Source organism: Papaver somniferum, chromosome 9, assembly GCF_003573695.1.
Source record: "Papaver somniferum cultivar HN1 chromosome 9, ASM357369v1, whole genome shotgun sequence".
NCBI lineage: Eukaryota > Viridiplantae > Streptophyta > Magnoliopsida > Ranunculales > Papaveraceae > Papaver > Papaver somniferum.
The window spans coordinates 6,523,412-6,547,626 of record NC_039366.1 but is presented as its reverse complement, the minus strand read 5'-3'; the positions used below and the strand labels follow the sequence as shown (position 1 = coordinate 6,547,626).

The following is a 24,215-nucleotide window of genomic DNA, read 5'->3' as shown; positions in this document are numbered from 1 at the left end:
TGATGATGTAGCAGTTGATGGTGGTGTATGTTGAAAAGGAGAAGAAGAATTAACTAAAACAGAAGAGCAAGAGGAAGGAAGAAAAAGAAAAGAAGAAAGAAAAAGAGGTGGTGATTGTGGTGCAACCGATTGAGGGGAGGGAAGAGTTGCTGCGAAGAAGTGAAGAAGAAATGAAAAGAGAAGAGAAAGGATACTTGTTTCAGTTTTAGGGTTAGATGTATAAGTTAGATATATAGTGAGAGTAGACGGATAAGATTTTATAGAAATATAAATCAATGGATATTAATGATCGGTTAATACGGTTCGGTTAGGGTGCGGTTATGGGTGAAACTGTTGACCGAACCGTAGATCTAACAGTTATCAAAATGAAAACCGTGATCGACCGTTGGATTATCGGTTCGGTGCGGTTACAGTTCGGTTGTTGAAGTTACGGTTTGGTTTTTGTTCAGCCCTAGTTAATAGTTGGCCCCTACAAATCTCTGGGAACCAACGGGTGAAACGCGTGCACCCAACTTTGTTATCAGAATTTTACGAAGTAGAAATTGACGTTTAGTCCCAAAGTTAGTGGGATTTGAACGCTTTAGTCCACTCATCTGAAGCCTGGTACTAGTTAGTCCAAATATTCCTCGTCCCCGACAGTTGGGTCCAAACATCGGACGAGTTACTCCAAATTCTACCGATTCAGAAAATATAAGCTTTTTCGTACTACCCCTAATAACCTTTTAAGCTGTTTCATATATAAAATTCTATTTTGGAAAATCTTTCATTTTTAGATTTCAGAATTTCAGGATAGAGAAACAGAAGGGGGAGACATCATGTTTTGAAACTAAAGAAGACGACTCTTTTTTCCCAGGTTAGTGGTTGATCTTTGATTACCATTTATTGATTTTTCATTGATTCTGTAACTTTGATCGACTTTTTTTTTTATGTTTGTTTGTCTTTTGATCTTTTGGTTACTGTTTTTAATTTGATTTTTTTGAGGGGTTCTTATTTTCCATTTTCCATTTTTATGATTAATTTGATTTTTCTTTCTATTTTCGGTTAATTTGTTTTCTAGGCTTTAGATTTTGATAGATCTGTGATCTATTTTTGTTTATTTTTTTATTTTAGGCTTAATTTGAAGATTAGAGAAATGATTTTGGTAGATTTTTCTAGATCTAATTGTTTTTGTTATGTGATATAAGACCTAATTGTTTCTGCCTTTTTGTGTTTTTCGGGTTCAATTTGAAGAAAAATTTTCTGAGTAGATTTCATATGATTTCAATCTTTTTTTGTGGTTTAGAATCAATTAATCGAAGTTTATTTTGACTGGAAGATATTTAATTACATTTTGAACTGTGTAAACGATAGACACTAAGAGGAATATGTATAATTTTTTATTTATTCTACTGTATTATAAAAGCACAATTCTTATGTAGCGCTTAATTAGGCTAGATTGAATATTCGATCATGAATTGTTCTGGTAACGTATTTAGCTAGTTTGGATCATTTAATAGTCACTACATACATGAACCTAATTTTTTACTATACAATTAAACTCCTTGAATAATTTATTGATAACTCTGTAGGCTAGGGGACTCTGTTTATGCCGTTTGGAACGGGAGTTCTAGTACTTCTTTATCATAGAGATAAGTTATTGTTATCATTTTTATAGTCTTTGTTCATTTGGGAAGCAATGCGTAATTGATGTGTACATCTTTGTTCTCAGGATTTTATTAGATGTGTACATCTTTGTACACCATTGTCCCTTGTCATTGATGCATAACAAGTTTTATAAATATAAATGTTGGATTTTCAGGATTTTTGTAGATGTGTACATAGTTGCACACTATTGTCCTGTCTCGTGAATATATGTGCCACGTTTTACGCGTATGGATGTTGGATCCTCATGCTTTTTTGTAGATGTGTTGTGTACATAGTTCTACACAAGTGTAATAAATATGCATTTGATTTTCAATCCCACCCAGTACCAATCACTTCTGCACATGCATTTCAGTGTTAAAAATGAACTTTCGGTTAACATTTTATCAAAATAAGTTAGAGTTAATTGGACAACAATATAAATTTCGACATGAAATGTCTAAATGGGAGGGTTCAGTTCTTGTTAAAAGGAACTAATATTGTAGTCCACTTTTTTGTTAGTTCAGCTGAACAACTGTATCTTATCGTATTTATACATCTGATAGCTCATTTAGGAGAATTGTTGAAATTTGTACTGTCATTTCCATGATGTTGACTATTGTGAGTCCAAATTAGTATAATAAAATTGGGACCAAGTAGCTCTTACTGTCCTTCGATCATTTTTGGTGAGATGATTACATGTACATGTATAGTTGCTTCTGCCAGCACAATAGTTCTTGGTATTCCATCTGCTGACTAGCTGTTATATTTCTACTTCAGGTACTCTCCAAAATTTCAAGTTTGGGTACAACGATGCAACTGGTAAATAGTAGAATTTGATGGCAGCTGGAATCATTGACCCTACTAAGGTAAAGATAGCGTACTGGTGTTAGGAAAATTTGATGGCAGCTGGAATCATTGACCCTTCTAAAGTAAAGATAGCGTACTGGTGTTTAGGGGGTTTATCATGCCTGGATTTTGACAAGTTGAAACCATATACCAGTTGGATTTTGATCTAGCATGTTCTGATTCTCATATCTAATTTTACTATCAAGTTGTGAGATGCCTGGCTAACAAAGGTATTATAAGTGGATTTCGGAACCAACTTTCATGACTTGAACAAAGGAGTCTGTGGGAATCAGGTGAGGACTGTTTTTGAAGCAAAATGATCTAAGTTAGTACTATCATGTTATCTTGATTACCATGTGATGTGATACTTTAAAAACTTTCTTTTCCAGTTTGTGCACATTTTGTTATTGAATTGTTAACATGTACAAAGTTGTACACATATTGGTCGCTAATGTGTACATAGTTGTACACCTTTTGATGTTTAATGTTCACATAGTTAGTACACTTTTTGATTGTTAATGTGTGAGATTGTCTCATTTTGAATCTGATTTCCTACATTTTTACGATTTTGACTTTTTTTTGAATAAATAAAATATGCCTAGAGTTCCTTCTATGCAGGAGAGCTCCCCTCGCTTCTTTTATAAGTTCATATAATACTTCTTTAAGATGTAATTATAAGCTTTACATGAATTGATTACAATGACTGCTTAATCTGAAAAACAAACTCCTGACTATTTTCTAAATTACATAACAAGTTATCTAATTTTAGAGTTGTCTTAATTGTGACAGAACAGTTCTCATTTGCCTATTGATTCTTTGTACCAAGTGTTTTGAGCATCAATCTAATGTGGTTATCAGATGTCATTCTCATTTTTTCTGTCCCTCTTTGTCCTTCATTGGGATGGTACTTCAATTTCCAATTGGTATAGATTCTGATCGGTTCATTCGAACACTTTGAACTTCCAAAAGTCCAAGATCATATTAGAGAACTGAAAGAAAGATTTGCTGGTAGAAAGGTACACCTTCTTAACATTCTTAAAGAATGTCTTCCATTTCTTAATGAATATCTTGATTGTTATGCAATCATATAACTATGAGAAAGTGACCATAAGGTAACTATAAGTATGCAAAACTTGCATTATCTCTGCGTCAACTATGGCACATAAATGAGTAAGTTGCGCAAACTTTCACACAACCGATCCAGTAAGACGAGCACCTTTTTTGTGAACATCAGGAAACTGTTCTGCTGATATAATCATGATTATACTAATATGATTACTTTAGAAAATGAATGATGGATGAATATCCGATTAAGTGCTTCAAATGAACAAGTTGAACTTGTGTGAGAGCCTTATTGTTTCCTTGATAGAGATAGCATTTATATTCTTCTTTTTTTGATAAATTAGATGTGTACATATTGGTACACGAATGATATAAGTGTACATTGTTGTACACATGTGATAGAAATTACATGTGTGCATAATATTCCACTCTAGGACTCTTAATTAAATTTTGGTGAACAATGTTTTTTCATTTCTTGGATGTCGAATCAGTGATGTTATGAGTCACTGGCCGTTGGTTACGACAAAAATTACACGTGTACATATTAGTACACTTATATTTTAAGTGTACATTGTTGTAAACATGTGACACAAATTACATATGTACATAACAGCGCACCCTTTATAGATCCAATTCAGAGTGTGAATAATATTGTGCTTTCTTTCGTTTTGGCCTACTATTGGTCATGCAGATTTATGGGGTGATAACACCAGTAAAGAGCTTTCTGCCCCGTTAAGGAACTCATATATACGTAATGTAAATAAGTTGTTGGATATTTTGTGGAAGATGCTGCTGAGGGTAAAACGTCGGATGATTTTACAAGGTAAAAATCTGTAACCAAGTTGTCTGACAACTTTTCGTACAAGTAATTTTATCTAAGGAAAATTTTAAATTATTGATCATTTCAACTAGACTCGCAGTTGTTTCTGAAGTTCAGGAAACATATTTACCTTGTAATTATATCTTTTGAAATACCAATGATATATCCCTATAACATCGATCATCCTACGACCTAATACACATTACCCTTGTAATTATGCATTTCTTTCTCCAAATATCCAAGCCTGATGAGTAGAATAATTTGGATTGCAGCTATTTGAGTAGTTGGTTTTTATCAACATACCACCCTTGTAATGTACCCCTCATATTGTGCTTTATTATCAATATGGCCTTTCTTCTTCCTTTTCTTTGTAGGCATGTGTTATCATTGCTATAAGATAATATTAGCTGACAGGCTCAGGGAATTTGTTTTGGTTTCCCTGTCTTTTGCAACATTTTTTTTAGCCTCTGGAGAGACTACGTAAACTGAACATACATTTATTTCACAAGTTTAGGTATAACATAAGGATTCAACATTGGATGACTTCACTAATTTATTAGAGAAGCATCAACGATGCTTCTCTAATTTAACTTTCATGCTTTTTTGGTTAATGTGTACATAGTTGTACACCTGTTGATTATTAATGTGCACATAAATGTACACATGTTGATTCGTTAATGTGTACTTAGTTATACACATGTTGATTGCTAATAAACATACACATGTTGATTGTTAATTAATGTGCACATTATGTTCTCTGGCTCTGCAACTTTGATGAAAACATTCTCACTTGTTACAGTGCCTCTCATATTCGGCGCAGTCCTATTCCTAGGAAGAGGAGTGCATCTCCTTGCAAGACTCTTCTTCTAGGGTGAAAACCCTGGTAGATGCAGTCATGAAAGTCCTACAAAAAGGAGCCCACATTTTTGTTTATTTATCTTTGAAATCTAGAATTAGTAATTAAGCATGTTAGGCTGAACTTATATTGCACGATTGATGTAGGGTTTACATAATGGACAAGTCGCGTCCTTTGAGTAGGCGTGTAACGTGTTGTTTAAAACGCGGTGGGTATTTGCATGTTCTATTTAAAGTACTGAGTGGGTGTATTGGTAGACTTTGTTCGTTTTGAAGGTTGATTATTGTTTTGTTGAACTTATCATAGATACACTTAATTCAGCAGTTAAGTAGTCTGCGAACCCATTTTCAGTTTCTCAAATATTTAAGTTGTCAGACTTGATCAATGAGTTAAGTAGTCTGTGAACATTTCTTTAGTTTGTAAATATTTAAGATTTGGTACTTGATGAATGAGTTAAGTAGTTTGTGAACCTTTTTTTCAGTTTGCCAGATATTTAAGTTGTCGGACTTGATGAAATGCCTGTGGTTTGAATGTTTAATGGTTTGTGGCATGAGCTTTTGCTTCACATAATTTCCTACGCGCATTGGTTTTTCTCTATTTATTTTCTCATATCGTTTTTAACCATGCATCTTTTGGATAGTGGGAGTTCTGACTGTGGTGCATCTTTTATACATGTTTTGCAGGTATACACATTGGTGCAATGTTGCAATCTTATGCAAAAGAAGGTTAGGGTGTGGTTATGAATTATTGATTTTAGGAATGTTTTGCGGGGGTATATGTATTTATGCACTAGTGTATTTTTCCATAAAAAAATAAATTTGTGTGTGGTTATGTATTTTAAGGGATTCATAAGCTCAAAAAAGTAAATTTGTGTGTGGTTATGTATTTTCTTATGTGGTGTACAAACTGGTGCTCCTTGTACTGTCTTTGGATTTTCTAGATATTTGTAGATGTGTACGTGTTTGTACACCAATGTAAACTAAGATTTTTAAAAAATGAGAATTATATAGTCGTATGTTTACTCTATTTGTAGCTCTTGGAAAGAGCTTTCCGAATATATAAAGTTTACGAGTTTTGGACAATCGGTTCGAAAGATAAAAAAAAATTTAATTTTTTTATATTATTTAAAATTGCCGACATCATCATGAGTTATTTTGGACTAAGCTGTAAATTTTTGGACTAAATTGTAAATCAGAAAGGTTATATGTGTACTTTTCATATTTCAAACAACTTTTGGACTAAATTGTACCTAGTTTATCTGTATTTTTTGACGTGTTTTTGGACTAAACCGTATTTTTCACTTGTAAGAAACCATTTTACATAGTGGGTCTGTGTGTCATGGGCTTGATAAGGTTAGGCCTTAACGTATGACCGCTGCATATAAACTTAGAACGATTTTTTGGGGACCATGGTTTTTTTGGAGGGACCACGGTTTTATTTTGGGTAAAAACATTAGAAGTAAATCTAGGTCACCCCTTATCTAGATATTTATATTAATACCTAAATTACCCTCCTGATTAATTTTGGGTGATGATTAGTGAATGATTTCGTTAAAAACAATTAGTGAGATTAAATTAAAAGATGGGTTTATTATTAGTTGAGTAGAATTATTGAGAGAGTAGAGTTAGAGAAGATGAAGGAGAAAAACATGGAAAATAGATTTTTTTTCCATTCACTAAGTTTTAGTATTCAAATGATGAAAACTCATCTGATTCTTCATCTCCATCCTCTCCTAGAATATTTGTTAATCTTCAAAATGATCCGGATTTGAACTGGATTTTGAACAGTTCGGTTACTTTATATGAAGAACAAGTAACTGAACTCATCTGAAGTTGTAGTTCGGTTACTTTATATGAAGAACAAGTAACCGAACTCATCTGAAGCTGTATTTCGGTTTCCCCGTGAGATGAACAAGTAACCGAACTCATCTGAAATTGTAGTTCAGTTACTTGTTCCCAACACGCAGGTTAACGAACTCTCTAATAATAGAATTTCTAGGAGTTACAGCGTTATGTTTGGTTGGTTCTCAACTAACCGAACTTTGGTGTATAAAGTTCGGTTGGTTCGCAAACTGCATGCACTTTTGATCTAACCGAACTTTACATAATATAAGAATATATAAGTTTACAAAGTTCGGTTCTTTCGCAAACTTGTACCTAACAGCTAACCAACCGAACTTTGAGTTCTGTTTCTACGATAAAATTGTGAAGTTACCGAACTTAACAAACAAAAAAAATGTGAAGTTCCAGCATCTATTGGCTAAGTTCGGTTACTTTGTAGTTTTAAATTTTTTTGCGAAAAAACCGAACTCTATTGGCTAAGTTCGGTTATTTTGGAACTCAAGATAGTGGCCACAACAACACAGTTCGGTTAGACTGGATTTGTTTTTTTTCGGTTCTAAGGGTGGAGTTCGGTTACTTTGTAGTTTTAATTTTTTTTACGAAACAACCGAACAGAGAGTTCGGTGACTTAGTTTTAAATCCAATAGAACCGAACTGTTCTTCGTGTTCTTCATTTTCAAGAAGTTCGGTTAGTAAACTAGGGTTTTTTGGAAAATCGGCCTAACTGAACATGGCTCTGTAACTCCTACTAAAACCCTATTTTGATGATTTCTATTCGATTGAAGCAATCAAAATCAAATTAAAGTGAAGGGTTTGTTGGAAAATACCTGCGGAGTGGTCCCATGGCAGAATCAGGCTGCGGCTGGCGTCTTTTATACTCGATAAAATTATCATGTAACAGAACTTAATTGTGATTGCATTGATGTTGTTATATTTCTTAAATAGGCGGTGGTGGTGGTGGTGGTGGTGGTGGGAGGAGGTGGTGGTGGTAATCGGTGGTTGGTGGTGGTGATAATCGGAGGTGGTGGTGGTGGTAATCGGCGGTGGTGGGCGGTGGTGGTGGGAGGAGGTGGTGGGAGGAGGTGGTGGTTATATATATATAGGTGGTTATTAGATTGGTTTTAAATTAAATTAGGTTAAGAGTAGATTAGTCATTTCAACTTTTAGGACACCTCTTATCACTGTAGGAAAGGTGGCCTAATAAAACCATGGTCCCCTCAAAAAAACCATGGTCCCTAAAAAAAATCATTCTAAACTCAGGGAATCTCCATCTACTCTCACCAAACAAAACCCTGCTGTCTCCACTCTCTCTCTGACTCCGTAGATTGGTAGATCTTCACTGTGAATTTTCGGTCGTCCATCTTCCTATACTCATCACCAGGAGAATACTAAATCCTTCTATTTGAGTAAACGATACGATAATCAGCACTAGCACTATTCTGGTGGGGAGTATAGTATGGTGAAACACCAGTATCTTGATTTCAAGGTAAAGAATGATGAACCCATCCTCTGATTCCTTACCCATAGTCATATTTACCTAGAACTAGTTTAATCTACTCCAATTTTACAGCCAATTATGAAGCATTTGACAAAAACAAATATATATTCTGCTAAGAGTTTCATCAAACGGTTTACATGCATGTAAAAAAAAATCTGCTAGTATGGATGAAATCGACACAGGTACTATTAGTGTAGTTGGTTTTTATGTTCTTCTTGGTGTGAATAATGTTAAATTTCATTTTCCTGAAATGGGTTGTCATTTCTGATTAAGTATGGAAAGAAAGGAGCGCTTTAGAAATGTTGTTTTTATTTGTGGCTGAGTTTCAATTTACATGGTGTGGTTATTTTCGATTTGTTTGATAGCGCAATTCTCATTGATTATTCTTTCAATGCACAGCCACAAGAATGATCCATGACTTACCTACCATTGAGCTGATGGGAAGAAAAACTGCTCATTCTAATTGCTTTCATTTTGATTATTTCGGATTTGCCTGATCGTTGTTTTATCTCATTGGCCTTAAGAATTTAAAAAATCACTGAAAACATTCGGAGTATTAAATCTTAAAGAACGAAGTAATAATGCTAGTTTTTGGTTTTCACTTGTTACTTCAAAAACTTAGAATTAGTCCAATTTACCCCATTTCTATAGTCACACAGTAAGCATTTGACAAGGGGGGAAAAACAGAATTCTACAGGTTTCGTCAAAGCGTTTTGGTTCTACATTGTAAAGAATACCAATTTGGGACCAGTTACTAAATTACAAAGACTGTACCACATATCAACTACCTACTTGTACAAGGTTTGCAGCTGTCTAGGACTTATTATCTGGTCGATGTGTCAGGGTTGGGTTCAATTTTCTGAATTTGTTTATAAGCAGAGGAGTAATGGGTACAAACGAACTCCACTAGATGGTGTATCAGTAGGTAGTGTCTATTTTTTCCTTCTTTTTTGACACTAATTGGCTATTTCTTTGTCCCAACAATTACGTTCGTTCATCGACGCAAACCACCAAAAAAAAAGTCGATGACTTACATTCTATGCTGTCAATAGGAGAAAAAGAATGCTTATTCTAATTGCTTTCCTTCATTTTGGGTATTCCGGAGACTTTTAAATTTCTACATGTTGGTCAGTTCTTTTCAACACGGAGACTATCACTCATACCAAGTACCAAGTAGCTGCTGAATTTGAGTCTTATATAGGATTTTATATATGTACATTATTTATTTATTTTCTTAATATAACCATCTTTTTACCAAAAAAAGAAAAAGTATTATGGAATAGCCTGATTATTATTTGTGTAAAGATGGATACTCAACTAAACAATTCATGTTTTTTTCTTTCTATTCTTGTTTTTGGTTTTGTAATGTGCAGTAAACCTCGTCATACAATTGCTGCGGATACAATCTCTTTAGGTGAATCTCTAACCGGATATCAGACAATGATATCAAGGGGTGATAGATTTGTATTGGGTTTCTTCGAACCAGGTAATACATCTCTGCATCACTATATAGGTATTTGGTACAAATTCGATGCTCAAACTGTAGTTTGGGTTGCTAACAGAGACGTACCTATTTTTGATCCATCTACTTCAAAGTTAACACTTTTAGATGGAAACTTAGTTTTACTTAATAATTTAACTAGCACACCAGTTTGGTCTACTAGTTTAGCTTCTAATACTCTGAATACAACTGAAGTGGTTCTTGGTGATGACGGGAATCTTGTGTTAAGAGATGGGTCTAATCCATCAGTTGTCATTTGGCAGAGTTTTGATTATCCAACTGATACTCTGTTACCTGGTGGAAAAATTGGGTTCAGTAAAAAAAACAACCAAAGTCAGAAACTTACTTCATGGAGAAGTCGAGAAGATCCTGCAATGGGAGTTATAACCAAGAATTAGGACCAAATAGAAAACTTCAGCTCGTTATATATTGGAACAAGTCCGAAGAAATTTTGGAAAACCGGGGAGTGGAATGAAACTTCAAAAACTTTTCTTTTACTTCCTGGGATGAGACTAAATTTTGAATTCAATTTTAGTGTCATTTCAAATGCAAACGGGAGTTACTATACTTATTCACTTTATGATAAATCTACTATTCATACATTTGTTATGGATATCTCTGGCCAAATCAAGTCATTTAAATGGTCAGAAAGCAAGCCTTTGTGGGATGTCTTGTATGTTCAACCCAGACGATTGTGTGATGTTTATAGTGCTTCTGGACCTTTTGGCAACTGTAACCAGGAAACCTGGAAGTGTGAGTGTTTGCCAGGTTTCATCCCACAATTTCCTACAGATTGGAGTCTCCAGGATTCAACTGGCGGGTGTGTCAGGAGAACTCCTTTGCAATGTGAAAGTAAAGATGGTTTCTTAACTATCCCAACCTCAAAATTGCCCGATGAACCCCGACTTTCACCAATCTATGGCTCTGAAGAATGCAAATTAGCTTGCGAGGGTTCATGTGCTTGCATTGCTTATGCTTTCATCGGCAATGGATGTCGAACTTGGGATAAAGATATTATAAATTTCAATCAATTTACACCATCTGGCGGGCCAACAACTTTCTATCTCAGACTTGCAGCTTCAGAAATTCGCAGCATTGCAACCTTCCCTAGCAGTCCGGTACCCGTCTCTACTGCTCAAGGTAAGTAATAAGGGAGGTCATCCCACCCTAGCTCCTCAAGATATTATGATGTTTTAACTTTGTGCCTAGAATGAAATATTATTTGCTTATGCCGTCTTTAAAATTTTCAGCCAGAAACAGAAAGGCGATAGTTTGGAAGATCGTCTTACCAGTTTTCACTTTGGTGGCAACTATCATGGGAGTCTTGGGATACATTTATCTGCTCAAGAGAAATAAGGCTAATAAAAGAGGTAAATATACCTTTTCCTTTCTTTTGGCAGGGGATTATTAAGACAACACTGTGAATGTTTTTTTTTTAAGACTGTCACCAATAAATTCAGCCTTAGTTGTATTGATAAATTATGTTGTCTAGTCATCCAGCTTCACTTTCTTCCTTTGTTCATGTCTTCATGATATACCCAGGAAGATTGAAAGGACTTCAAGGGGTGTTGACTGATCTGTTGAAATCCAAGTCTACATACATCGACTCTCCGAATACAAACATGTTCAACGATGGTATAACAGAAGGAGAAACACAGTAATTGCAAATATTTAAGCTTGCTTGTTTAACCCTTGCTACGAACAACTTCTGCTTGAAAAATAAATTGGGCGAAGGAGGTTTTGGGCCAGTTTACAAGGTAAGTTCACATTTGCTTGATTATAATAACAACAATGGTGAAGTTATTGCACATGGCTAATATCTAAATCATTATATGGAGGATGGTTTTCAGGGAAAACTACAAAATGGGCAAGAAATAGCCGTGAAAAGACTGTCTACAGAGTCTGGGCAGGGTATTGAAGAGTTCAAGAACGAGGTTGTATTGATCTCCAGGCTTCAACACCGCAACCTTGTGAAACTGTTGGGTTGTTGTGTTGAAGGAAAAGAAAACATGTTAAGATATGAGTACATGCCCAAGAGAAGCCTGGATGCATTTCTATTTGGTATGTGTTCTTTTCTAGTTTGCTATCAGATCTTGTTGAAGCCTTGTGTGTGAAACATTCTGAAAATTTCATTGTAATTAGTTATAATTTCCATGTATGTTTACTTTAATCACAAATTGCAAAAGCTGTGAATTCGAGGATGTCTATACTGACGGCAGATCCAATATATATAGCTAAACTTTTGCACTATTGTTCTGTAATTAAGTGCCATAATAATATATTTTTTCTTATATGGTTCTTTGTTTTCTACAGAACAAAGATTCTAGTTTGTGACTTGTGGTGCAAACCATGCATCTCAAGAATTCACAACAACCAAATCATAATTAAAAATTTAATATCTAAATCAAAAAATCACAATAGTAAAAAAGTTCTATATACAAAAAAATTGAAATAAAGGGATTTGATCTGTGTCTTCTTAAACTAAATGATTTACTACTAGGTGAAGTAGTTTCAGACTGTAAGAAAGAAGTTAAACTGAAATTTGGATTGGAACCATAAAGGACTTGAACACCATTAACATCATCCAATCTCAAGTCTACTTTCTTACTTCTAGGATTCAAACTAGGATACATCACAGCTTCTTTAACAGATGAATGACCCAACCCTAAGACATGTCCGATTTCATGTGTCGCAACGGATTCCAAATCAATAGCTACACTTGATTTTTCCAAGTCGAAATCAACAGACCAGGTTTCAGCTGCATCAAGATGGAAATGACCGCTTTTTGGCGAAAATGCATGCGCTAGCACTCCAAGTACTCCATCAAATGGTTCCCCATCTCCATGGTCTTTATCATAAAAACCAATTTTGATATCAGCATGTTTGTAGTCTTGAGTTTCTGTAAAGTTAACTGGAATAACTGACGCCCATCTCGCAAAAGATCTGTTAAACGCAGCTCGAACGTCGGATATTTTTATGTAGTCGATGAAATCATGGGGAGAAAAAGCATAAGTTAAGATCAACGGTCTGGTTCTACCCCAACTTGGTCTACCAGGAAAATATGTGTAGTGTTTTTTTATATGCAACTTATGATTGATATCATCATCGTTGTCGCCTACACCACATCTAGGTGACATAACTTTAGATAAGGTTGTGGAATCGAGTTTACCTGTTACAGGTAAACCAAGTTTCGATTGATATTGTGTAACAGCTGATTCTAATCCTTCATCGAAGATATCTGTGAAGTTTGTATCATTTTTCGGTAGATATCCGAAATGATGGAAGTATTTCTTTAACTCAGACATGCCAATGATTTCACTGCCTCGACGAACATCTAAGAACTTATGAAACGTACTCCATGCTGTAGGATTGACCGGAAAAACAGTTTTGAAATCAGGCATGTTTCTGGCGGGAAATGAAGGAAGTATGGTGACAAAGAGGAGCACGAAGAATGAGACGTACTGAAACATTTTGATTGTCTAGATAAACTTGAGGAAACTGAATGGCCACGAAATGATGTTTAAGTTTTGAAGAGATTCTTTCTTGTGTTTGTGTTCTTATATTAAAAGATTTTGGCTTTCATCGTTTGGTTATAGTGGGTCAGCTGCCTACTAGTATTGCTTCTTGCTGTCATTTTATGTGTTTTTTTGTTAGAAGTTCGTTTTTTATTTAAACTTTTCATATTTACACACACATATATGTATATATATATTTGATCGATTGATTTTTTTAACAAATATAAAGATGACTTCAATACATATATTACTGGTATTGTTACCACTCCACGAGTTTACTATTGTACTACAGTGACATGTATTGTTCGAACACCTGGTTTTAAAAGCTAAACACTACAATGTACCAAGGAGAAAATTAGGTGGACTAAACATATGTGTTGTTTAACTATAAAACCTACTAATACATTTCTCAGTTAAAAATCTTAAAATTTTGTAACTGTTTCGTTCAACTAAATCCGAACTAGAAACCAAAATATAGTTGGGAGTTTCAACTAAAGAGATGACGATGAGTTTATTGAAATATATTGATTTCAAGTTATAACTAGCTAGAGAAGTCTTCATCTGTTTTAGAAGTCAGAACTAAAGTCGACAGTTTGAGTTCACTTGAGGAATACCTATCTAAGACAGGGTGGTTCATAGCCATGGTTTTGGTCACAATTTGTTGGAAGGTCTCACATCATAATTTGCATTATCTATTTATTTATTTGTTTGTCGAAAGATGCTTTTTATTTGGCGATTAGTTTATTTGTAAAACTAAAAATAAAATAAAAAAATAGTAAAATTATGATAACACAATTTGATGTGATCTTCCTCTTAGAGCAAGCATTGTCATCACCTCCTCTGGCTTGGCCACAGTTTGGGATTTTAGCCAAGTAAAGGGTGGGGAAAAAGAAGAAGCAAGCGCTACCTTGTTTGGCAATTTTGGCAATTTTTTTGAGTTCATCATCTACAAATCGGAAATAGAGACTAATTAGTGTTAAACCTTAATACTTTGCGGATACTGTGAGCCTATCAAGGAGAAATGAGAGAAGTCTCCCCCCATACTAAATTATTAATGGAGGACCCGAAATGTTACTTTACTGATACTCATACCGATACTGATACCAAAAAGTGTCAGTTCAAAACTGTTGTTTGGTTGCTAGCAGATCGAAAATGCTAGAAATCCACCACTTTTATACCCCAAAATTTTTACACCCCTATGTGTTCATGTCTTATTGGCTCACTTTTAAAGCGGACCTCCTGTTTTTTCCAGGTGGGGTAGGGTGAGGATGAAATCTACGGTGGATAGGAGTGACACTTCTAACATATGTACACCTAATATTTTTGATCCATTTACTTCAAAGTTAACATGCATTTTGGAATATTGCCGATGTAAACATAATGTAATTAGAAATAACTTTTTTTTAGTCGTTTTGAATGGTTTGAAACAGAATCAAATATTTGAAAATGTGGGTTTAACCGTTCTAAGTGTCATTGGCTCATTGCTCAATGCTTATGATTTATGATATGTGAAAACTATTATCACACCCATTTTTCAGATTTTTCACACTAAGAAATCCACGCCCAGAAAAGTTCAGGCACGCACCCATTTTTTATAAGAAAATTTCTCCCAAACCCATAATTTATAAAATTCATTTTTTTTCATTTTTTTTAATGCCAAATTCTTTTATTCTACTGCTGGTCGATAGTTTTCACTTCGAAAATCCTTGGAGATTAAAATCGATTCAACAAAGGTTGTTCTTCTATGATTTCATGGAGATTTTTCAGTTGAGGATGATGAAGAAGTAGAAAAGAGAAGACGTGATCAATTTTCCCTCGAATTTGACCTAATATTCTTCTTTCTGAATCTATCTCCGATTACCACCACCACCACCTCCGATTATCACCACCACCAACCACCGATTACCACCACCACCTCTGATTACCACCACCACCAACCACCACCTATATATATATATATATATATATAGCTTAACTTAAAACATTAACGAAGATATTCTCAGAAACCTATTACTTGTCATTCGTTTTTGGTTGAATAAATGAGAAGTAATCATTAAAATGAGTTGAAAATGGAAGTTGCAGAGAGGTTTAATGGAGGGTTTTTTTCAGAGAAAAGTTCGGTTATCAAGAATTAATTTTTTTCTTAACCGAACTCAGAGTTCGGTTGATTCGCAAAAAAATACTTTTAACCGAACTCCTTGTATTAGAACAACACAAGTCCATAAGTTCGGTTCCTTCGCAAAATAAGGATATCACCGAACTTTAGTTTACGAAAATAATGAGAAGTCCACAAGTTCGGTTCGTTCGCAAAAATGTTAAGTTTTCTTTGTAACCGAACTCTACCTTTGAAACTTCGTAACCGAACTCTACCTAATTCGCCAAGAAATAAATTTTGTAGTAACCGAACGTTTGCCTAATTGCATATATGCATATATAAGCCCAGTTCGGTTGATTCGCAAAATATGTTGAAATTTGCGAACCAACCGAACTTCTACACTAGGTTACTTTTAATCTGCAGTTCGGTTGGGAACTTGGTTGTGTTGAAGTTTGCGAACTAACCGAACACACAAGATGTACCCAAATAAATTGTTAAGTTCAAAGTTCGGTTACCTACCATTTTATCCTAGGTAACCGAACATTACACTGTACGACCAAAACCTCCATTAACGAGCGAGTTCGGTAACCTGCGTGTTTGGAAAACGTAACCGAACTGGCCCAAGTCTACATAAAAAATTTCATTTTTTTTGAAAGTTTGGAGCAATTCAAACAACATTATCTAAGTTTGAAGCCTACCTGGGTACCCAAATACCCTTCCTCCGGTTGTGGTTGGTAAAATCCATCGTTTTTCATGTTTTCCTTCTTCATCTTCTCTAACTTTACTCTCTCAATAATTCTACTTCTTTAAAAAAAAACCATCTGATTTTTTAATCTCACTAATTATCTTTAACTTAATCATCTCACTAATCATTACACTAACTATTATTAACACTAACTAATCATCACACAAAATTAATCAGGAGGGTAACTTATGTACTAATATAAATATCTAGATAAGAGGTGACCTAAGTTTACTTCTAATATCTTTACCCAAAATAAAACCAATGTCCCCCAAAAAATCATGGTCCCCAAATAAATCGTTCTTTTGAAGTGCTAGGTAGTACCAGGCCTGGGCCTCATGGGCTTGGTCAGGTAGTTCCACCACACTTCCACTAAACCCACTATATGAACTTGGGAATCTTTATCAGTCGCCAAACAGAACTTTGCTGTCCCCACTTCTCTCTATGTGGATCTACACTCTGTAATTGAAATTTTCGCTCTGCAAAAATGATAGGGTAATTGAAATACGAAATTGGTCTTTCGCTCTTCCTAGATTCCCCACCACAAGAATACTCAGCACCATTATTCTGGTTGGGAGTTTAGTATGTGGAAGACCATCATCTTGATTTCAAGGAATGGAAGGATAGCATATGATGGAGAAGAGTCCGGTAAATTCCTGATCTTTAACCTCATAACTTTACGTTGAAAATAAGAAAAGGTTAGATTAACTCATTTTGCATTATCTTCTCAAATTTAAAATTAGTGAAAACATTCGATTTTGACTAAGAATCCATCACACTCTGATTGGAAAATAAATAAATTCTGCCAGGAGTTTCATCGAACAGTCTATACGCATACCTACATGTAACTAGACTTGATTAAATAATGGTTGAAATGGACACATACTGTAAAATCACTGGGAACATTCGATTTTGACTAAGAATCCATCACACTCTGACTAGAAATAAATAAATTCTGCTAGGTGTTTCATCAAACAGTCTATACGCATTCCTACAGTTTTTGACTTGATAAAATAATTGTTGAAATGGACGTGAAATATGGGTCAACGAAGACAACTGCAGGCGGTACTGTCATTGTATATTATGAGAAAAATGGAAGCTACTTCTAATTGCTTTATTTCGTTTTGATTTTGACTATTCCTGGTTTGTCTGATTATTGTTTGTGTAAAGATGGATTCAGAAAGACATCAATCATGGCTTTTTCTTTTTGTTCTACTTGTTGGTTTTGTCATGTGCAGTGAACTCCATCATACAATTGCTGCGGATATAATCTCTTTAGGCGATTCTCTAACTGGAAATCAAACTATTATATCAAAGGGTGGAAATTTTGAATTGGGTTTCTTCAAACCAGGTAAGTCTCAGAATCACTATATAGGTATTTGGTACAAAAAAGTCTCAGCTCAAACTGTAGTTTGGGTTGCTAATAGAGATACACCTATTCTTGATCCATTTTCTTCGAAATTCACATTTTTAGATGGAAACTTAGTTTTACTTGATAATTTAAGTCGAATACCAATTTGGTCTACTAATTTATCTTCAAATACACTGAATACAACTCAAGTAGTCCTTGGTGATGATGGGAATCTTGTTTTAAGAGATGGTTCTAATCCAAATGTTGTGTATTGGTGGTGTTTTGATAACCCAACTGATACTTGGTTACCTGGTGGAAAACTTGGGTTCAATAAGAAAACTAACCAAACTCAGAAACTTATTTCATGGAGAAGTCGGGAAGATCCAGCCATGGGATTTTACAACTTGCAATCTGATTCAAGCGGAACAAGTCAGTATTTTGTATACCGCAACAACTCCGAACAAATTTGGAAAAGTGGGGAGTGGAATGAAGAATCAAAAACTTTTCAATCAGTTCCCGAGATGAGATTAAATTACATTTTCAATTATAGTTACATTTCGAATGAAAATGAGAGTTATTTTACTTACTCACTTTACAACAGTTCTATTATCTCTAGATTTGTTATAGATTTTTCTGGCCGAATCCAGCAGCTTACGTGGTCAGAAACAACACAAAGGTGGAATTTGTTTTGGTCTCAACCCAAATTGTGTGATGTTTATGGCATTTGTGGTCCTTTTGGCAACTGTAACCAGCAGGATATCTACGGTAGCTGTGAGTGTTTGCCGGGCTTTGCCCCACGATCTCCTACAGATTGGAGTCTCAAGGATTCATCTGGTGGATGTGTAAGGAGCACGCCTTTGCAATGTGGGAGTGAAGATGGATTTTCACCAATCCCAACCTCAGGATTGCCTGATAAACCCCTCTACTCAGAAATAGATAGCGCTGAAGAATGCAAATCAGCTTGCGAGGCTACATGTTCTTGCAATGCTTACGCTTTCGACTATCGATGTCAATTGTGGGATGGAGATATAATAAATTTCAATAACATTACATCTTCTCGTTATGCAACAACTGTTTTCAATCTGAGACTAGCAGCCACGGATATACGCAGTCCTTCACCTGTCTCTAGCAGTCTCGTACCTGTTTCCACTGCTGCAGGTAAGTAATACATATGTTATTAGAAGCGGATATATATGCTTATGCCAACAATATAGAATACTGTCCCATTTCCGGTTTATATAGTGCACAACCACATAACACTCTAGATAGTTAGAATGATAACACATCATAATAACCAACTATAACTGGCATCAATCTGCATGTGGGGTAGTCCCACCCTAGCACCTCAAAATGTTATGATTTTTAGCCATATGCCTATAATGAAGTTGTGCTTACTATGTCTTCCAAATTGCCAGTTAGAAAGAGAAAGGTGATAGTTTGGAAGATCGTCGTACCTGTTTTCTTTTTGGTGGCAAGTGTCATGGGCGTCATAGGATACATTTATCTGCTCAAGAGAAATAAAGCTAATAAAACTAAAAGAGGTAAATATACCTTTTCCTTCTTTTTGGCAGGGGATAATGCATCATACAAACAAACAACTCTGTTAATGCTGTTTTCGTGACTGCCACCCAATAAACTCTGCCTTGTTGTTTTCATGAATGCAGAAAGATCGAAAGCAGTACAAGGAGTGTCGACTGGTTTGTTAAAATCCAAGGCTACCTACGACGACACTCAAAATACAAACATGTTTGATGATGGTAAAACAAATGGTGAATCACAGGAATTGCAAATGTTTGGTTTTACTTGTTTAGCCAATGCTACAAACAATTTCGGCTTGACAAATAAATTGGGAGAAGGAGGTTTTGGACCAGTTTATAAGGTAAGCTTATATGTGCTTGATTATTATAACATTAGTGGTCAACTTATTGGACATTCCTAATAATTGAAATATTATATATAGGGAAAATTGCAAAATGAGCAGCAAATAGCGGTGAAAAGATTGTCTAAAAACTCTGGACAGGAAATATTATCAAGAACCCTAAGGGTATGTGGTTGATTTATAATCCTTTGGGCCTCTCCACTCATTTTAGTGAATTGTTTCATGGGTATGTGGTTAACTTTAGTCTAGGTGGTTGTATGAGATTTAATTTTTGGTTTCTTTAGAAGATTGAGTTTCACGGAGAAATTAGGGTTCTTGATCTTAGTTGAAGAAGGCGAATTGGCAGTTGTAGTGCTTAATTCAGTTCATGATAGAAATTGGGTATAAGAGAATTTGAGATTCTTATTTGAGTTTCAGTTGATTATGGTGGTTGGATAATTGTGTTGGTGGCTGAAGTATTTGGGATTAAGTAGTTTGTGGTGTATTGCAGTTGAGTGTGTTCAGATTATAATTGTGGGTTGCAGCAGCAGTTCAATGTTGCAAGTGGAAGTGCAGATCATGTAAGGTAGATTGGATGGTAATGTGGGTGAAATTCAAATCCCTAATAGTTTTGTTGCAGATTAGTGATAGGTATAGCTAGGGATGGTGGAGTTATGTGTGGTGTTATATGATGCAAGGAAGAGGCCTGAGATATATGTGCAGTTGAGTTGAAATAGTACAAGAATGGAGATGGAGCTACAGAGTTGAGTTGAGTTGTGTAGTTACAGATGGTGGTAATTGAAGTGTTTCAAGATTTAGGTTATGATGTTGATGCTATAGGGGATGTGTTTGAGTAATATGTAATAGCTTTGCAAACCTGGGAGTAATGATGCTATAATCTGGTTGTGATTCTGAAGTTGTAGTTTAGGGAATTGATAATGAAGATGGTTTTAATGTGGCAGGGAATTGATAATGAAGATGGTTGTAGGAACTCAAGTTGAATGAGCTGTATGGATGGAAACTGAAGTTCTATTGTGGATGAGTTGAACATGAAATAGTTATGTGAATTGTGGTCTGAAATGGATAAAGGTGGAGTTATAAGTGGATACTTCATCAGGTTCTGGTGGTGTGCTGAATCTTTTGATCAATTGGTAATGTTGATGAAGTTGTTGTTGAGAATGGAATGAATACATAAGCAAGATTTCAATCAGAGTTAATGTGAATTAGCACTAAGAAGTTGTTTATGCTAGATCTTATGGATTTATGTTTTTGGCTTTGTTTGTTTGAATATCCATTTCTTGAACTTAGACCTGCTAGTCATCCCAGTCAGATGTATGACTATTTGTTTAGCTGACTCAGGTAGTTTGATTGAGTTAACTCAGTGACCAGGATTTGGCTCAGTGAACCTTGACTAGACCTTAGACTCAGTTGACTTGATCTGACCTTAATTGTTGACTTTGACCTTGACATTAGACGTTGACTGTTAATTGACCCTATTGACCGTTAGGGACTGTTAGTTGACTCAGATGAACCAGGCCTTAAGTGAATGGGCTTGTTTAGTGGACTTGGGCTTAGGCATAGTTTTCCTATTTTGATAGATTGGACCCTTATGGTCTGAATTTACATTTGGTTCCTTGTACAAAGTTGTAGAACCATAATTGGGCTTACAAACAATAGATAGCTCACTTAACCTATAACTAGAGAATTGTAAGAGATTACGTTATGAGTCTTGTTTGAGCCTTTTGGCTAACTCTTAGAGTGTTTGTGTGATTAACAGTTAGTCTATATTAATAACGATTGATTCAAAGGATGAACCAGTGGATTCTGGATTTCAAGGTAGGAGTGGTTTGCTTTCAAAACAGGTGGGAACTCTATAACCTTCTTGTAATCATTGAGTTTACCTTATATGCGAGCATGATGAGTTCTTATTATCGTTGAACATGATGTTTGTAATTGAATGGGTATGTTGTGTAATATGCGTTATGTGGTTCCCTGCGAGGAGTTTCTGTGATTCCTCATAGCTTCTTGCTAAGTTCTAGAAGGGTGGTAACTCATCAGTTTACAATATTACTTAGAAGCGCGGTAACTCATCCGTTAGCAATATTACTTACTTTCTTGCTTATTAAGATAGAACGACGGTAACTCATTCGTATGAAATATTACCATAGAAGGGCGGTAACTCATCCGTTTCGATAGTATATATACTATTTTATTTGGGGAATTCACTCATATGCATATCATACTTGATTGTTCAGTCTTAGCAGTATGACTGGGTCACTATGACCTTGACTTAGGAAGAAATTCTAGGTTCATGACTGGATATGGTCATTATTTGGAGACTTCGTCCTACGAATAATGATTGGGCCTTTTGTGAACCTGCTGTGCGAGGTCAGATCATAGTAATCAAAACCTTATTATATTCTAGACTTATATGGTGGCATTGGATTTTATGAGGTATACGCATTCCACGATAAATCTTACGGTACCTGGATTCATGCTATCATTTGAGACGGGAGTTATTCCTAGCATCTTCTTCTCCATTGAGTGAGACGAAGTTAGGATAACATATGTATAGGTTGTTTAATTTAATTCTCGTTGATCCATCCGGTGGTGGATCTTTCATGGATATTGCCACTATGGACGCAATATCTGGGGAAAAGAGTTGAAGCAATCTTATACTTCGTGTTGGGTGCTAAAGGTGTTATCTGTATCTCTTCTATTGTTCTGTTCCTTTTAAATTTATTATCTTTTAGAACGGTGAATCATGTTAGTGATTACTTGAAAGTTATATGTTTCCATTAGGCACCCCTTTGGGATGATGTGCTCACTTGTTCGCACTTCAGTTTCAGTAATCAGAAGAAATGGTGCGCGTGAAGATATCCGTTTTTTTTTTGTAACTTAAAGCTTGTAATGATGTTAGAGATGTTGTGAATATTTTATGTACATGTATTCTTTGCTTTTCTGTAAAACAACACATTATTGTATGCATATCACCTGAGAGGTTTTCATTTATATAATGTCAGAGTGTTTGGATTTGTATCGGGTTTAGTTTATGTATTTACGATTCTTAAAATCAGTGATCTAGATTTTATGTTCAATTAGGTTGCAACCATATTAGCTAAGCGGGTATTTAGGTTGGGATGTGACAACGGGAACTGCGGCTTTTGGCTCAACTTGTTTGAATATCCAATCACATGTGGCTTTCCAGATATACCAGCATGTGGTGGCATAAATGTTGCAGTCTTTGTTGACCACCCCAGTCTGAAACCAGGAGTTTAGCCAATCCATGAAGATAATATTGTTATCAAACTGAGAATTATGGGACCAAGAATTTCTTGCCATACTGACTGAGCAGCAGGGCAGTTTAGAAGAATGTGTGTCATGGTTTCTTGTTCCCCACTATTGCACACAGTACATAGAGGGTCAATGTAGTGTATTATGCTAGTTGTTTTAGCACTAGCGGGTAGAATCCCATGAGCACACTTCCAGATGAATATCCTGATGACTGGGGACACATCCAAGTGCCATATTGCTTCCTAGTTTCCTGATTGAGTATCATTGTTGTACAGGATGTAAATCTTTGCTTTATATAGCTCTTTGACAGAGAAGGTTCATGTGTTGTTTAGCTTCCAAATTATCTTATCCTCCTATTGTGGGTGAGTTTGTAGATTAAGAATTTCTTGAGCAGTGGTGTTGCATAAGTATTCTTGCACCAAATTTTCATCCCAATTACCATATTGTAGGAGCAAATATTCCATTTGGTGAGGGAAATGTTGAGGTTTATTGATTCTTGTAGAAGTTCCTGTTATCCAGATGTCATCCCAAATTTTTATTTTTCTTCCATTCCCAATTTTCCAGATACAGTGTTGTTGAATATTGCTTATGGATTCTAGGATACCTTTCCATATCCAGGAGTCCCCTTCTTTTAAATGTATGTCCATATTGAGTACATTTATGCCATTAAGGTATTTTGCATCCATGAGTTTGTACCAGAGGGAGTCCTTATCCTTCTCAAGTCTCCAGCCAATTTTGGTTATCATAGAGTTGTTGAACAATTCCATGTTCATGAAGCCTGGACCTCCCATCTCTTTTGGTTTGCAAACTGCAGTCCATGCTTTGGGGTAGTAACCAGTGGGGTTTTCCAAGTTTTTTCCCCAAAAGAAATCTCTTTGAAGATTGTTGATGTATTTGCAGGTCTTCTTGGGAATCCTTAAACAGTTCATTTGGTAGATGCAAGTAGAGGATGTTATACATTTGATGAACACTTCTTTTCCTGTAGGATTCAGTGGCACATTTTTCCAGCTAGAAAGTCTAAGTTTTAGCTTTTTCAACACCAAGTTTGAAAGAAGTTATCTTGCTTTTATGAGTGAAGAGAGGTGAACCAAGGTATTTATCATCTAATTGAAGCATTTGTACCCCCGTAGAGTTACTGATATGGGGAATGAGGCTTGGATTTGTGTTCTTACTTAAGAAGACACCAGATTTGGTGAAATTTATAAGTTTCCCAGAAGAGTGACAAAATATCTGGAGGATTTTCATTATGTTTTGAACTTCTGTTAAGTTGGATTTGCAAAAGATCATGCAGTCATCAGCAAAAAGAAAATGGT

General features: G+C 35.4%; 3 protein-coding genes and 1 long non-coding RNA gene across 12 annotated transcripts; 3 read left to right on the top strand and 1 right to left on the bottom strand.

Moving 5' to 3' along the window:
• Positions 1-786: 786 nt before the first annotated feature.
• Positions 787-6,043, top strand: LOC113308952. Of its 2 annotated transcripts, XR_003340201.1 has the most exons (5): positions 787-853; positions 2,401-2,762; positions 3,399-3,485; positions 4,223-4,354; positions 5,891-6,043. It is a non-coding gene; the product is annotated as an uncharacterized LOC113308952 (long non-coding RNA). The 2 variants fall into 2 exon arrangements; XR_003340202.1 differs by lacking the exon at positions 3,399-3,485.
• A 3,463-nt stretch (positions 6,044-9,506) lies between these two features.
• Positions 9,507-12,276, top strand: LOC113308951 (G-type lectin S-receptor-like serine/threonine-protein kinase At2g19130). The gene is made up of 5 exons (XM_026557392.1): positions 9,507-10,032; positions 10,840-11,187; positions 11,298-11,417; positions 11,590-11,804; positions 11,898-12,276. Exons 1-4 carry the CDS (start codon positions 9,852-9,854, stop codon positions 11,706-11,708), a joined length of 768 nt encoding a protein of 255 aa, XP_026413177.1. The 5' UTR covers positions 9,507-9,851; the 3' UTR covers positions 11,709-11,804; positions 11,898-12,276.
• Positions 12,277-12,313: 37 nt separating this feature from the next.
• Positions 12,314-13,553, bottom strand: LOC113308950 (metalloendoproteinase 4-MMP-like). The gene has a single exon (XM_026557391.1). The coding sequence runs from the start codon at positions 13,515-13,517 to the stop codon at positions 12,447-12,449; it is 1,071 nt and encodes a 356-aa protein (XP_026413176.1). The 5' UTR covers positions 13,518-13,553; the 3' UTR covers positions 12,314-12,446.
• Positions 13,554-16,847: 3,294 nt separating this feature from the next.
• LOC113308540 (G-type lectin S-receptor-like serine/threonine-protein kinase At2g19130) lies at positions 16,848-22,635 on the top strand. 8 transcript variants are annotated; one of them, XR_003339896.1, is made up of 7 exons: positions 16,848-17,047; positions 17,638-18,908; positions 19,166-19,291; positions 19,415-19,629; positions 19,711-19,794; positions 21,386-21,470; positions 22,452-22,635. XR_003339896.1 is itself a non-coding variant. In XM_026557000.1 (7 exons), the coding sequence occupies exons 3-7, from the start codon at positions 18,140-18,142 to the stop codon at positions 22,480-22,482; spliced, it is 1,266 nt and encodes a 421-aa protein (XP_026412785.1). In that variant the 5' UTR covers positions 16,848-17,047; positions 17,638-17,750; positions 18,124-18,139; the 3' UTR covers positions 22,483-22,635. The 8 variants fall into 8 exon arrangements, 6 of the variants coding, with proteins under 6 accessions (XP_026412785.1, XP_026412786.1, XP_026412789.1 ...); XR_003339895.1 differs by lacking the exon at positions 22,452-22,635 and adding an exon at positions 22,411-22,434; XM_026557000.1 differs by lacking the exon at positions 21,386-21,470 and having other exon boundaries at positions 17,638-17,750; positions 18,124-18,908; positions 22,411-22,635.
• The last annotated feature ends 1,580 nt before the right edge of the window (positions 22,636-24,215 follow it).